Raw genomic sequence first — 16,639 nt, forward strand, 5'->3', positions numbered from 1 at the left:
ACTCCGTTCCCCCTCAACATTATTCAACGCTCGTGTTTCTCCCAGCAGTCGGAACCGTGCAAAAATATGGACCACGTTTGTTGAAGGAGCTTAGAAGCGCCTTTGCATGGGGCTGTCTGGCTTCAGAGCGTCTGTAATGTGTCTTTCTGAGACGAAGGCAGACACGCAGGCGTCAGGGGAGTTCGGCCCGCCAGAGTACATGAGGCTTAGTGAGGGTGGGCGATGTTTACAGAGAGCTTGGGTCCGAATTACGGCCAGCAGCCGAGAGCACAGAACGGCATTGGGACGGCCTCGCAGAGCGTGCCCCAGGGCAGAAAACGCTCCGACTCGCTTCCCTTAAGGTCCAGCAACGGCTTCGGACTTCACTTAGAGGCAGGCAATTAGCGCTCAAAGTTCCAACAGGCAGCCGCAATAAAAGAAATAAATATATTAATTAAAATAAAAAATTGCAACATAAAGTGCAACAGGCAAGGGTGACTTTGTTCGATTTTCAGTCGATGGCGTTTCGCGCCCGTACGTGTCGGAACACCACCAATTAATTCCACCCGTGTGCGTCCAGGGGAGCTGTAGAAGGCCGGGGGGGGGGGGGGGGCGTAGGAAGGCCGTAATGGAATGAGAATGCTGGTAATTGGAGTGAGTTGTTTAAAGTGGCAATCCCTGAGTGGTGCTGTGGCCAGTGCAGCAAGACGCCGTTGCCGCTTAAAATCGGGCCCCACCGCACGCTATTATAGTAATGGCCTCCGATGTAGACCATGGTGACAGCAGGCATCTGGGTGGATGAAGATGCTGTGTGTGTGTGTGTGTGTGTGTGTGCATGTGTGTGTTGTGGGGGAGATTGTGTGTGTGTGTGTGTGGATGAAAGGGTCTGGGCATACGTGTGCGTGTATGTGTGTGTCTGTGTCTGAGAGAGGTTATATGCGCATGTAGGTCTGGGTGTATGGCGTGCGTGTGGGTGTATGGCGGTTGCATGTGGGTGTAGTTGTGTGTGCGCGTGTGTGTGTATGTTTGTGGCTGTGTGTTTGTGTGTGTGTGTGTGTGTACTCAGTTCTTGTCAGAGGGGGTCCTGATATTACAGGAGGCCACTGTAGTTGAACATGACAAACCTCTGATTGCATCATGGCGTGACTCAGGCAGCAGAAACAGAGTCTTTCTGCAACGGGCCACAGCAGCAGCTGCTAACACATACAGCCAGAGAGACGGATGCTTTTGTGAAGGCGCTGCTCCCTCGCCGCCGTCGTGTTTGCAGACGAGAGGTGAGTTCATGCCTTCAGCTGTGTGCTGTTTCGCTGGCACGTCTGCATAATTAAAATCAGCAGCGTGTGTGCGGGCACCAGTGACATCTCAGCACTACTCTCTCTCTCGCTCTCTCTCGCTCTCTGATCAACACGGTCTCTCGCTCTCTCTTGCTCAGTGACCTTGTGTCGCTGTTGCGCGAGTGATGGGCGGACAGACACCCGCAAGGTCGCCCGGGCGTCTCCGCTGTGTGTGTGCCGCCGTGCTCCTGCCCATCAACCTCCGCACGCCGCAAGGGCTCTCGCGACCCATTGTTCCCCGTGCTCTGCCAGCTCAACTCACCCCCCTGTACCACACCCTAACATCCTCCAGCCCACTGAACCCTGTACCACACCTGGCCCCACACCCTACCTACGGTCCAAAGTACCCCACCGTGCCCCGCCATCCCCTTTTCAAACCCTCAAGTTCTTTTGGCTTCACGGACCGTGGCGTCCACCGTACACGTTTTATTTCGCGACCCGAGTGCATGCCCTTTCACTGACCCAGGAACACGTGAAAGTGTGTTCACACAGCAAGTGCCCTGTCAGCAAATAAGGGGAAGTCCAGCTTCCCCGCCAAGATGATGAGTCCGCCAGTCGCAGCCGTATTTCAGGGGCACAGAAGCCGGCCTTCGAGGCAGTGCATAAATTACCCCAAAAGGATTTAAGAAAAACACTTTTGGTCAGCGCGAGCACAGAATGGCTCCAACAGCCCTAAGGGTGCATTCCACAGTCGTGAGATGGAACCTCATTCCAGCAGCATTCAGAACAGTCAGGAATCCGGCCACGGATACCCTCCCCACGAGACCAGAGCATGTGTTCTCATCTGAACCCAGCGAACAAAGCAGTCCTCTATTTTTTTTCCCACTTGCTCCGTTCAAAATATAATTGCAAACTTTGGAAAATGCCTGATTGTATCACTTTTAAAGCAATTACTGTTATCCCTGTGTCAAACGTGTACGAGAGCCTGCCTTCATCTGCAGCACACACTCTGACTGAAGCACACTTTAACTAACACGTCTCACAGCGGCTCCTGAAGTGTTAGGATCGTGTTAGCATTCCCTTTGGTCTAGATTCCTGCACCAGGGAGACCGTTATCACATGCTGGGACCTGCGGTTCCCGTGCTGGTGCGAGCCATGCTGGTCTGAAACATTCTTTGGGATATTCGGATGGGTCGTGGCGGACAGGACTTTGTGCTACCGATCGGAAGGTTGTGGCTTCGAATCCCTGCCATGAAGCCACTGTTGGGCCCTTGAGCAAGGGGTGCCGTGCAAAGGCCAACCCTGAGCTCTGACCCCAGCTCCCGAAGAATCTGGGCTTTGCAAAGAGAACTCTTTCACTGTACTGTACGCATGTGTTTATCTACATATAACCAAATAAGGGAATTCCATCTGGCTTAGAGCTTTAAAAAAAGCAACCTAGAGATATCGAGCATCACTGGAGGATCAGTCGCCATGTGTCAGTGTGCATGTGCACATGCACATGCACATGCACGTTGTCGATCTGCATTTGATTAAAGTTCCCACCAGCTGACCTGACCTTTTCAAACAAAGGGAAACACATTCCAGGTCCCGACAGCCGGAGCGCCCCCGTTCAGCTCTTGGGGCTCACTTGTGTCTCCACAGAGCTGCTCTCACAGGCTGCGGTCCTGCCGAGATGTCCTCTCTCTGGTTTCCCCGCTTTTGTTTGTCCTAAACCAGCCGCCGTAGGCGCCGTACTCAGCGCTGGAGATGAGTATGGTAGGTATGGTATGGTGACAAGGCTTTGCTCCGCTCAGCTCGGCCGGGTTATTGCCTTCTTCTCTCGTCTTGACATCACGCTGTCCCCACAGAGCATAATATATATGTAATGAAGCCCAAAGCGGGTCGCGTGCCAGCCACATCTCCCTTCCTGCCTCCGCCTGCACACCTATTTTATCAAGTGTAGGAACAGGGAGAAATATTGGATTTTTATTAGAGCAACACGTGAAATCCCTCGCCCGGCCGGAGCTGGGATCAGCCGACGGACGGCGGGCGAACGAGAGAGAGAGAGAGGGAGAGATGGAGAGGGAGACATGGAGAGTGAGAGATAGAGAGAGGGAGAGAGAGAGAGAGAGAGAGGGAGAGGTGGAGAGAGAGATGGAGAGAGGGAGAGAGAGAGAGATGGAAAGAGAGAGAGAGGGAGACATGGAGAGTGAGAGATGGAGAGAGAGAGAGAGATGGAGAGAGAGAGAGATGGAGAGAGAGAGGTGGAGAGGGCCCGAGGGTGGCGGCGCCAGCCGGGGCCATCCATCACTGTCGGCCCGAGCCGCAAGCGAGATCAGCTTTGAGGAACAGCCCGCGGATGACTCGAGCCACCTGTCACGCCACCCGACAGGTAGCTCGGCCACTGCCTGAGCCGCCTATCGCACCGCAAAACGAGCCACCCCCCCGTAGCCCTTTATCCCAGGTAAAACATTTCCTCCGCATGTTAAAGGGATGTTTGGGCGCGGGCTCCTGGATGCGCAGCGCCAGACGTGACACGCCTCGAACCCTTTGGTGTTGTACTGTCACATAAACAAAAGGTCCTGCGTTCGGAAGCCGTCTCATGCAAAACGCAGAGCTGTCGTCTCTCTCTGTCCGCCGTGTATCTGGGACCAGCTCGGCTAAACAGTAGCGGAAGAGACGGAGCGCTGTATTAAACGGCGCTGCTTCTTTGTTTACGTCGGAGATAAAGGCTGGAAACCATTTGTCAACCCGTTCTCGTTCGCGCCTCAACAGTAAACGCAGTAAATAAAAATGCCAGAAGATGAACAGGAAGAATAGTCTGTAGAATCCTAAATGTCAGATCGGCGTGTCCATCCGGCAGCTGGAACGGGCTTGGCATCGGGATATGTAGGCCATTCCTCCCATGTTCCACTGGAGCCACTTTTCATGGAAAAACCTTTCATCGGGTTGTTCAAAGGTCTACCCAAAATGCACTGCTTCATTAATGATGGTGAATTTATCAGGAGATAGAAAAAAAACCCCACCTCATTATACAGTCACTAAAAATAGCTCCGCCCCTCTGCGTGCGCTGGTAGTTTGGCCCAGCCTTATAGAGAAGGTATGTTATATTTGAGCTGAAAGTCAAATATGTACCCAGGAAGGCAGGAGACAGAGTGCAGCAGGGTGAATGCTGAGTGGCAATATAGCTCTGTTCAGCAGGGTTAGCGGAGGCAGGGGAGAACGCCGCACTTAGCGCCACCGAGAGAAAAAGGTCAAATAGGTCCCTCCTTGCCCTCTGATGGCATGGGAGTTCAAGGGTCACTGGACCCACTGAATCCCTGAGGTGAAAACCCCTCTTTGTTTGATGATAAAGATTGTTCAGAATTTTACTGAAACGCTACAAACAGTATAATTAAGTATAATTAAGCAGCAACAAACAGGAGTTTCCAGATTTTTCCATACTAATGAATGTGTAGTGTAGGGCAGTCTGAATTCCACTTTGTTTGGTTTCGTTCTGGAGAAGAATTCAGGAAGACTTCCTTTCACTGCCAGCAGAATTCAGAGGAACAGTTTCCATTCAAACCCTTCTGGGTTTCTTTTGCAGATCTCAGGAAAACATTTGACCAGGAGCCTCTTGGGAAGGAAGTGTCTCTAGAACAGGAAGTGCTTCTTCAGTGCCGCCCACCTGAAGGGGTACCTGCTGCAGAGGTACGTAATCGTGACACACACACGCACACGCACACACACACACACACACACACACAAAGAATAGAGCAGCTGCACTCTCTGCTGATGAATTCTGTATTGAGTTAGAGATTAGCTTTTGTTACCAGGGCAGATGCCAAGCTCCCAGTTAGCTGATGTGCAGATAACTAAATCACTAAACGTAAATGTCAGACTTTGTTTAGTAACGTTTGCCTCAGCGGCCACCTGTTAATCTGTATTTAGCTGAACGGGACACATTGATCTACAGATATCGATCGTACCTGCAGTGGAACTGTCAGACCAACTTGGCCTAACTACACCAGAAAGTTGCAGCTAAACAGGATTAACAGGCAGGCTGTTTAAAGGGCATTTCACAAAATAAATAGAAATATATGAAATTTGAACAATTAAAAAAAACACATTTCAAAGGAAATTGGGCGGGGGGGCATCTTTATGAGAAGAACAGCAAAATAACATTCAGTAGCTTCGAAAGCTACATTGGCAGGCCGTATTGTGTCTGCTTTGAAGTAACAATTTATGGAAACTCCATGAGTAAACTCTTGCAGGCAGGCTTAGCTTTCCAAATGGACAGATCCGAGGGGAGGCATTAACGTTCCCGCTCTGGGCACTGCGTTTTTTTTCCCTTTATTTCTTCCTCATAAGCCGCGTAACCATTATGTTTATGTTTATGATTATCTATCATCGTCTTCACTACACAAGGATATCGTGAGTGCGGAACTGCCATGGGGAAGTCGCGTCTTGGAGCGGTGTGTGTGTTTGGAATAACGACCTGGTTTAGGAGGCGGGAATGTCGGGACAAGAGCGCCACGGTGTGCATTTGCATTAATGCTCTTTACGTATGTGGAATAGAATTCCCAGCCGAAGCCACTTGCAGTAAACGCTGCTGGCTCTCGGCGCTGTTCCATGTGTGGTTTGAGCATGGAGCAGATAAGAAAGCTCCTTTAAGCCTCTATGTTATTCCCACATAGGCTGAGATATTTCCTACATGCTGCAGATGCTTGGAAACGCGTATGGAGCGACCGTTCGGCTCAGCGTTCCTGCAGGAAAGGTCGGGTCTGACAGTAGCTCTGGGATACTCGCACGAGGAAACGGGATCCTCCGCTTTCACGTTCCATCTTAATTGACCAACCGTAGATGATTCATTTGAAGTTTCCCCCCAAAGCAACACACGGGCCCGTGCTGCCGAAACGCCTCCGCCCTGCCGTTAAGCCGTGCTTTCCGGGTGAGATTATATAGATCTCTGTGGTGCTTGTTTGAAACGGGGCGTAGAGAGGCTGCGCCAACGAGAGTCACGGCAGAACGGGAAACAGCCAGACAAAATGACCGGAGCTGCCGCGCAGCCTGCCGTCACGGTCGATAGCTTTGACGGTACCAGGTGGCCCATAATGCACTTGTGTCCAGTTTGTTAGAAGCCAAGCCCCCGTCTGGGAGCGCTTCAGGCACGGGAGCAGAGCTTCGAGCAAAACGCGTAGAAGACTCTAAGAATCTTAAAAAAAAAAATGTTTAAAAAGCCATGTGTTTTTGAAATTGTATTGTGGGATCACACACTGAATGGATTTTTTCTGGGCTGTCAAGGAGTTCTAACAAAGGTATAACAAATCATGTTCCAGTCAGCAAGATCTGTTGGGACGCATTTTTATTCTTTCTTGTTTGCTCTGTCTTTGGAGCGTCGGAGATGAGGGGCATGTCTTTCCGTTAGCCTGTGCGCCTGCTTGACGTCTCACTCTCTCACTCTCTCTCTCCGCCATTGCGGTGGGAGAGCCACTGTGGAGAGTGCCGTTTCAGCCCGGTCAGCCGTAATGACAAGTATAGCAAGTATGGAATTAAATTGCACAGGTCGCACGACACAGTAAGGACTCATTGTCAGACGGGACGCCTCGGGGAAACTGGGAAACAGAGCTACATAAACAGAGCTTCCTCCTGTACACACACACGCACACACAGCTGAAAGTATGACGTCTCCCTGTAACATTTTGCGGATTTTAAGACTTCAAGTAATTGATTGCCGTGTAGACAATTACATCTGAAAGAGGATAAGCTCAGAGTGCTTAAATAAATTAAAAAAAAATTTTAATAAAAAATTCAAGACAACAGAATTCAATTTATTCTCCTCGTTGTTCGTTAATGAGATTGGCAGAAATGTCGGCGTGACTGGCGAGAGGTCGGGAGCAGCGGCGGTCAAGGAGAGGAAATTTGTTGTCCGTAGACCAGGTCTGTAGGTCTGGTCCCTAGACCTCCTCCCTGGACCTGATCCTCCATCTCTAGGCCTGCACACCTGCAGACTGCCTGGTTGGTCGCAGCATCGTGCACAGTCACAGGTGCACGCGGTCCGTGCGGAGAGACCATCTTGGGGGGGTGTGGGGGGGTGTGGGGGGGGGGGGGGGGTGGAGGGAGTGGGCGGGGCTACGGCACTGCCGGAGCACCGCGAGTTACCTGGTAACGGCCAGTCCCAGGCATCGTATCCTAAGCACCACAAATTCCCCGGCGGAGGAAGCAGACGGTACACGTTTACCGAAACAGGCGGCGATGGCTCGTCAAAGCGGAGCAATCTCCCGGCAGCAGGTGGGCGTTGGAAGTAGGGAGCAGAGATGCAGCAGGGGAGCATGGGAGCTGAGGGATTACTCCCCCTGTATGCGGGGACAAACGATCTGATTAGACTGGGATTATGATGCAATCGTCTGTTCCGCTCCTGCGTCTCTCACATATTACATCCCTTCTGATCTGTTCAACGTATCCCTATTCAAATAAAAGTCTCGAGTACAGTGAGCTATAGCGTAAACCTTTTCAAATCCTCTCTGTCTGCTTTTAACTGGTACCGTCGTTTGTTCCCAACCTCTTTGAAAGGGAATGGAAAATGTAGCATAAATAATCCGATACTACACTGTCATCGCGTTCCTTCTCTGCGTGTTTGGATCTGGATCGTCGTGCAGGACAATCTGCTTCCCAAACGGCTGGGATTATGCAACGACTGGATGGGTGGGCATCGCTCAAACGGAATCAGAAATGTGTAGTCCTCTCCGAGAGCAAGGCGTTATGGTAATAGCCGTCTGTGGAGTGCCAGCCTTTGTTTGTGTTTGGGAATGTCACCCGTAAATGTAGCGAACTCCGCTTTGGATGCAAATTTCCGCCGAGTTGTTTGTCTCGGGAACGAGCTTTATGAAACGTGGCGTTTTGTAACCCGAGTGCGCTGCAACTCCTGCTCCCGGAGCAATTGGATAATTCATTTTCTCTGCATTGCTCCGGAGGCACGTAAACGCACGAGCCAATCGGAAAACCTGAGGAGTCACGACTCGGAAGCTCCTGTCAGAGCTTCCGTCCTGACGGACGAATCCCGGGCCAGTCCCGCTCCCGCCTGCTGTCCTCTGGTTCGGCCTGGGCCGGCGCAATGGTGGACGCATCTTCTCCGATCTGCTCTGAACAGCAGTTAGTGCCAACAGCTCCGAGCCCCAAACAAGCTGGAGATATTTATTTTGGCGCGCTTGCCTTCACATTAGGCTGGGGGGGCTGAAATACTGCGGCTGTGAACTTTTTGTCCGGGTTTTTATATATATATATATATTTAGAATAGCACAGCAGTTGGGTCATTGGTATGAATCATGCAGTGTGTATACATTACAGCCATTCATTCAGACTGGGGGACGCGTTAGACATGTCTACATATGTCTCCATTTTCTTTTAATGGGCTGATGAAGTGTGCTAGAAAACGGGAACATTCGTATTAGCTTTAGTATTAGTATCAATTTTATTTATTAGTATTAGTTTTATTAGTGGTATTCATTTTATTATTACTATTAATTTTATTGATTAGTTTTTGTTTTATTTAATAGTTTTATTATTAGTATTAGTTTTATTTATTAGTTTTTCACTCCTGACATCCACATTGCTGCGCGTAACTCTTGATCCACCAGTTTGTTGGAAAGGAGGGGTTTTAACTGTGGGGGGTTATGGGCAGGAGGACCTGGCAACCCTTTGAGGAGCCTCCCCATTCAGTCCCCCATGAGCTCTTTTATGTGCTCCAAAAGGACTGCAGCACGAGTGAGCGACAGCTTTTTTTCTCCTTTTTCTTGTCTAGTTTTCCCCTTTTCGCGTGACCCCCCCCCCCTTTCTCAAGTGTGGCGTCTTTGGCGAGCGCACAAATCGTCTGAAAGGATCCGTATCCCTGCGCGCCCCTCCCGCCCTTTTCTTCTGCCTCTTGCAGACACTTGTCAGAGCCCTCAGATAAAGATGCGGTTCAGAGGTGATGGTGCGCCAGCGTGCTGGCGAGCCTGTCGTCATGGAAACGGCTTTTTTTTTTTTTTCCTTTTTCTTTTTCTTCAGGCGGTTGCCAGGCAAGCCGGGGTCCTGCCGAGCGATGGTGGGCAGAGAGTCATTGGCACGCCGCAGGGTAGAGGCCCATGTTGCTGCTACCGCAACCACTGACCCATTTTCCACAGCCTAGGAGATGGCTGGAGGTGCTCGGAATGCCTCAACAGTCCCAGTATGAATCTGACAGGATTTTGGTTGCCAACGTCAACCATTTCCATGCACTTGGAAAGTTAAGATTTTCCCCTTTTTGTTAAACAAAATAAACAAATTGTCGGATCGCACTGAAGATTTTGGTTCAAAAGCAGAAAGCATCACTCAATATTTACAGTTCGTTTTTTTTTTTCCCTCTTGTTCTGGATTGCATTAACAACTGTGACCAGCAACTGTCGTTTTGAATTCTTTGGATGCACTTTCCGCTGGCAGAGAGAACCCTCCTCTGTTTCCAATAAGCCAGCAGGTCCGTCGCACTCTGGAGCAGCTCCGCGTGCTGCTGACCCTGTAGTTCCTCTGGCAGAGTGGGGCAGGATTTGAGCTTCCTTCCCTTTAACCTGGACGAGAGAGAGAGAGAGAGAGAGCGAGCGAGAGAGAGAGAGAGAGAGAGAGAGAGAGAGAGAGAGAGAGAGAGAGAGAGAGAGAGAGAGAGAGAGAGAGAGAGAGAGAGAGAATGAGAATGAGAATGAGTGAGTCAGTTCAGGCTTATTATAACGAAACACACTGCTGTGTGCTTAATGATATTTAACGTCTTTTGTCCAATTATAGTCTCTTTAGCACTCTTTTATCTTGTTATCTGTCATTTTGTTTTGGGGAGGCTTGCTGTATGTCTGAGGGGAGAGAGGGTTTTGTGCTGAATTAGTGCATTGGCTGGAAACGATCTTGCAGTATTAACGAGAACACAACTAACCCCCCCGCTTCCCGGAGACCCGGACGCCGCTGAATCAGTCGGGGATTGGCTGTTTGTAAACAAACACCGCTGTGAAGTCCTGTGGTGGAGTTCCAGCCTCTGCTGCAGTGAGGTTTTGGTTCGCCATGTTCTGTTCCGTGTGTGGGAGTTGAATTTAGCCCGGGCTGCATGTATAGGAGGAGTGAGGGAGCAGAGTGCACTGTGAAGTGTACACTCCAGTGCACTCCAGGGCACTCTGAAGTGTACACTCCAGTGCTCCACTAGCCTGGCTCCTCCGAGTATAGTGGCTGGCTTTGGACACAGCGAGAGAGGGAGAGGGAAAGTGTATTCATTAAGGGCACACACACACACACAAACACACACTCATATATGGTCCGAGTGGCAGCGCACCACACACAGAGTGATAAGTGGTTGAAGGTGGGCTTTGCACTCCCCACAATCTGAGCCCCCACTGAACAGTCCGACTGAGCGAGACTGTCCTCCACCCGGAGTGACACAGATGAGACATCAACGGAGCAGAGTTCCGTCTGGACAGGAGCTCTGGTAACGGCAGCTTAGGGATGCTTCATCCGCCCTGCCTCTCTGCCCTGGTCCTGCCCCGCCCCACCTCATGCACCATAAAGGCTGGGGACCTCAGCTCTCTGCGAAACTCGTTCAGTGTCACAACACAGATTTTCATCACACAAAATAATATTGTGCTCTCTGGCACATTCTGAGGTATTAATATTAATGCACATTGATTTGGCCCACTTTTCCATATTTTTGCTCCCCACAGATGCCAAGCATATATTTCTATATGTCTGAATCCTTCATAACTCTCTCCTCTTTTTTCATTTCTTCATTTTGTTCGGATAACTTTATTTGCCTTTATAGATGAGATTTACGTGGTAGTGTAAATTATAAGAATAATAAAATCATAAAGAAGACCCACATGCTCACTCACTCACACACACACACACACACACACACACACACACACACACACACACACACACACACACACACAGCCTGCTGGGCTCTGAAATTCAACAGAAGCAGTCTAAGAAAAGTTTGGTCTGAGCAATTTGGCTGATGTGGCAGAGGGGCTGAAATTGCAGTCCTCTGAGCTCACAGCTTGGGTGGAAATTGCCGGAAAAAGCCGCCTCGATCGTTAAGCCCTCTCCTGCTGCCCCCGTCTCCAGGCCTCTCGCCTCTCCGTTTGTGGCGCTCCACATCAGGAATCTTTTGCCGCTCGGGTTTTCTCAGAGGCAAGCTGGTCTGCCGCTAAACCGTGTGATTACCGGTTTCCTCCCGCTCCCGGGCCGAGACTGAGGGGCCCTCCCGGGCTCCCCTGTTGTGTGTGTTTTTGTTTTGTTTTCTTTCGTTTCTTTTTTTGTGAGGTGTGCGCTAAAACCGAGTGAGATGATGGGGCAGCGGCTCTGTGACACGATAGCGGTGGGCGTGGCCACTCGCTGGAGAGGAAGGAAATAAAAAATCTTTTCGAAAAAAAAAAGGTGGCGAGGTGGGGCAGCCCCAGCAGTCTGGTCGACCTTCAGTGTTAATTAGGACATCTGTGTGCAGGCCGTCCAGAGAGGGCTTACGGCTTAGCCCTGCCCTTCTACAGCCGCTCTGCAGAGAAAGCCTCGAACAACACCTATTAATCACCTCTCTCGCACTTGTGCTTTCCCACTGTGTTCGTGTATGTGCGCATGCGTGTGTGAGAGAGGGAGAGTGTTTTCCGCCCACTCTACCTGTGTCCTGGCATTCATACACGGTGGGCTTTGCATCCCTGACTGGACTATAACATATCTAAACTGAAGCACCTTGACCTTCACACACACACAAAAACACACCAATAGAACCCAACTGAAGGCTGCACTGGGTCTGATTTTTTCAGGAAATTTCTCGTTCGGTAGTTTGGCTTCTGGCGCAGTCTTTTTCAGATTATTTTAGGTTTTACGCTGTTTGTTCTCTGAAGTAAACAGAGTTGCTGTGATTTTCAGAGGCTCTCCCCCCAGTGCGGTCCAGTCGAGCGTTGAGTGTGAATTATTCAGAGCAGGAGTGGGAGTTGGGGAATGTGAGGAGGCGTGGAGTCACCACTCACAGGGCTGGAGACCATTTGTGTTCGTGTCGCGTGTATGTTGCTTTCGGGCACGCAAATCCCAACAATATGGAGGCGATTAAAGTGGCAGCAGATTGGAGCAGAAATGTTTTCAGTTCCTTTGTTTTGGGCTCTTTCATCCTGAAAGCATCTGAGATCTTTACACCCCATTACACATGAAATCACAGGCCAGCGAGATTGCTGTTGTTTTTTTTTTGATGTACTTTTCCCAGCCCATAAGTCAAACCCTGGAGGAGACGCCACCACGGTCCACTTAAACCCGCGTGGAAGAAGAGAGGCAGCCTCCAGACTGAGCGCACTCAGTCTGTCTCGGGGGCGAGGCTAGGACCAGGGCCCTCCTGCAAGCTGCCTCCCTGATCTGATTGGCCCACAGTTTTTCACTGCTGCCATTTAAAGTAGCTGCCGTGGCTCGTTAGATATTAATGTAGGTTTGCCTCCATCTGCACTGCGCACTCAGTCACACAGCGACATCTAACTATCACGCAGTGGCATACTAGCATGCACACACACACACACACACACACACCCAGCTGTTTAAAATTAAACTGATGTCAGCGTCTCTTGATGCATCCAGAATCTAATAATTGGCCGCTAATGTTTCTCCCTATTTGAGTAATGCCCATTTGTTTTCATTTCCTGCAGGAATATTAGAGGCCGAGCGTGTGCTAATCACACACGCAGTATGCCGTCTGCTCTCCTCCGTCTCCTTAGTCACAGGAATGAAAACGCACATTAGGATCGATGCTCTGTCGGAAAAGACTGTCCTGCTCCGGTCCTGCTCAGTGACCTCTGCGTGACCTTACTGTATAGACTCCCACCCCGTGTTCTCTCTCTCCTTCTCTCTTTATCGCTCTCATTTATTCTCTCTCTCTCTCTCTCCTTCCCTCTTTTTATGACAGCTGACATGTGGCAATTTACTTTCTGTTAATGACTTAAAATGGCCAATTATGGCTATGAATGTCTTGGTGACAATCAGGCAGAGAGTCATCTGGGTGTGTGTGTGTGTGTGTGTGTGTGTGTGTGTGTGTGTGTGAGAGAAAGAGAGTGAGAGTGAGAGAGAGAGAGAGAGAGAGAGAGAGAGAGAGTGGCAGGGTGAGAAAATAGATTAAAAAGGACACTTTTCTTCATACACATCCGTTTGTGGCAGAGGGGATATTGGAGTGCGTGCGTCTGTGTGTGTGTGTGTGTGTGTGTGTGTGTGTGTGTGTGTGTGTGTATGTATGTGAGAGAATGTACATGTACGTGCTACTTTTCACCTGTTCCTTCCCCAGGCACTGACATTGTTTCTCTGTGAGACCACCTACTCAAGTAATCAGTGTGCATACACTTCATTTACATTAGCCACACACACACACACACACACACACACACACTGCATGTGCTCATGAGTCATGTAGCCCTGCACAAACACTTACCACACACGTTGTCATTTACCTGCTGTGGTGATGCAGAGAGAGAGAGGGAGAAGGGGAGAGAAGGAGAGAGTCAGGGGGAGAGAGAGAGAGAGAGAGAGAGAGAGAGAGAGAGAGAAGAGATGGAGTGTGTGACTTCATTGCTGGCTGGCAGCGTTAGGCCTGTGACAGACTAATACTGTTACCAGTGCTTTCTGAGAGAGGTTGAGGTAGGGTGTGTGGGTAGGGGCACGTTCCTCAGCTGTGACATCAGAGGTCTCACACTGTGTTCAGCGCTTGCGTCTCTTGTCCGTTTCTTTTGGAGACACGAAGCTCGCTAGACGTCCAGAGCAAGTGTTCCAGGGGACACGGATTTCTCGATTATACAGCTGATCATGGCTACATCCAGTCAAGTGCGTTCGTGCACACAGACCGTGGCTCTCAAAGACACACACCTTTCGATCTGCTCTCTGCGGTGCTGCCGTTCGGCTCGCGTACGGCTCACTCTCAGCTCAGTTGGGTTAACTCTGCTGCGGTGCCCAACCCTGGAGCCCACCCCCACAGAGACCCTGAAGGCGGGAGATGCCGTCTCGGTCTGTCGTCTGGCTGGCTGGTCCGCTGCCTGTTAGGAGGGGGAAGCGATCACGCCAGGAGACCACGCCACGTCTCTCAGAGATCCTCTGGGACCGTCGGCAAAAAATAACAGCAGCTCTGCTCCCAGCGGGGAACGCCTGCTCCAATCAGTATCTCACAGGCATCACACAGCTGGGATAAGCAGATACACCCCCCCCTCCACACACACACAAACGCAAACTCACACACGTGCTTATAAATGCACGATTCAATATTCCTGACACTCACAAAGACAACCACACCTGCTCACAAAGACAAACACATTTAAATTCTTTATTTAGGTCCCATATGTTTAAATAAACATTTAAATAAATTTGAGGCCTAAATATTCTGCTGTTTACACAGATATTTTCATATTTTTTACACACGTATTCTACTGCTGCATGCAGGAACCAGAATTCAGACAAATACAGACGCACCTGCACAGGCACAGATACACACAACACACACACACACACACACGCGCGCACACATGCACACACACACACACGCGCGCACACTCACAAACACGAACACGCACACACACGCACAAATTTCTTCCTGCTTGATGTTTGCCTGGTAAACTGAGTGGTGCATATAATCACCTCTGCGTGTGCAAGCCCGGTGGATTAGGATGTAATCCTCATCGATTCCACTTTCGCTCCCACATCTCCATCAATGGCGCCATTATGCTGATTGCTTTGTCCTGTTGTGAGGCCTTAATGTACAGGAGAGGCGTGCAAACCTGTTCCGCTTGACACGTGTCGGAACAAGGCAGAGCAGCGACGGTCCGGCCCCGAAGACGTCGGGCGTGTTCACACGTGTTGGAGAACCTTGCTTGCGATTGGAGGACCCTCTCTGGATATTACAACCGTTGTCAATGGAGTGTGGGAGTGTATAGGATAACAGCAGACTCAACAGCACCCAATACCGTGTGTCCTTCCTGTCTGCCTTCTAGCCCTGAAAAAGAACGTGTACACACACACACACCCACAAAGCTATTAAATATTTATAAACAATAATGGGAAACGCTAAAATTGAAAGTTGCTCATCGTACACAACAGTTAGCTCTTATCATAAGCTGATCCCTTTAACGACTTAAGGAAGCCATCATGGTATTTTTAGTGTCTGGTAAATCAAGCAGGCCAGTGATGAATCCGTCTGCCGCCGTGAGCGTTCCACTGGAGGGTGGATGACTGATTGTGGGCCAGCACTTACGCCCACCGTCTTCCGAACCGCACAAACTCTCCGAGAGTGCCGCGCTGCTGACTCAGCGTTTTGCCCTTTTCAATTATGCTTTTAATCTCAGATTTCCTTTTTCCACTTTTGTGGTATTTATTTAAACACAGATGGTATTTCCCTGAGGAGCGTGTGTGTGTGCGTGTGTATGTGTTATTGGTTGCTCTCCTCCATGGTGTTGCCTGATCTTTTGCGGGGTTTTTTCCCCCTCACTATTTCTGAGGGTTTGACTTTGATGCCCGTAGCTTGATGCCAGCTATGATGTGATATCCATATCTACAGACACTGCCAGGCGTTGTTCTCTGTGAGAGGATCAGACAGAACCATTACGTCCGTGCTAAGTCGAGTCTTGAATCCCTGAGATGTAGAGTGACACTGAAATGACCCAGCAGGGCACTCAGGACACATTTCTGAGGTAGATCTGTGTGTTTTATAATTCAGTAAATACGTTCTTATTAAACCGCCAGCAATTTGACATGACCTTGCTTAACTAAATCACATTCACTTTCCCTCTCTCTTTTTAGCCCTGCCTCTTACCCCATTACAAAAAAACAGAAGCGATTTTGAAAGCTTTCAGACATCATCAAGCCCTCTTCTTCACATCTCGTCCTGACCCGTAATGCTCAGCAGTTTGGACACCTCTCTTGCCTCTCCGTTACGCGGGCCTCAGAAGCCTAGCAGAGTGGCCTCCAGAGGCCCGCATAACGGAGGCCGTTAGCCGTAGATTTCAGCCGCACCGGACATGCGACCGCATCCGCTGCAGTATTGACCAGTCACGCTGCCTCGCCCAGCATCCCTGGGGCCGAGCTGCAAAATTCGCCTTGATTTATGGTCAAATAAAGCTTCCAAGCGGTTACACGCACTTCAGAAATAACCTCGGGTCTAATATTGGCATCATTGGCAAATAGGACACACATAAGTAGAGGTCGAGGAGGCGTTTAGCTCCCCAAATAACACTGTTTCTTTCACAGCATATCTGACAGGGCCACATTACTTTGTTTCGGGGATGAATTTTTTTTAAAAAAAACGAAAGAACATGATAGTTATTGACGTTTTATGGAACATCGGGCTTTGCAGACATAAACACCCTTGCTGTTATTTTGCTTTATCGAAACGTTAGCAGCAACTGTGAGGAAATGCGTCTTTG

At 49.8% G+C, this 16,639-nt stretch overlaps 1 protein-coding gene across 3 annotated transcripts in view; it reads left to right on the plus strand.

Moving 5' to 3' along the window:
• unc5cb (unc-5 netrin receptor Cb) overlaps positions 1 to 16,639 on the plus strand; it is a 110,654-nt gene that overhangs the window by 66,719 nt on the left and 27,296 nt on the right. For all 3 annotated transcript variants that reach the window (XM_081702711.1, XM_027003507.3, XM_027003506.3), the window contains one exon: positions 4,822 to 4,925. In XM_081702711.1, the coding sequence (XP_081558837.1) occupies positions 4,822 to 4,925 (104 nt within the window). The remainder of the gene's footprint in view (positions 1 to 4,821; positions 4,926 to 16,639) is intronic.

This window comes from Electrophorus electricus, chromosome 19, assembly GCF_041902795.1.
Source record: "Electrophorus electricus isolate QZ-2024a chromosome 19, ASM4190279v1, whole genome shotgun sequence".
Classification (NCBI taxonomy): domain Eukaryota; kingdom Metazoa; phylum Chordata; class Actinopteri; order Gymnotiformes; family Gymnotidae; genus Electrophorus; species Electrophorus electricus.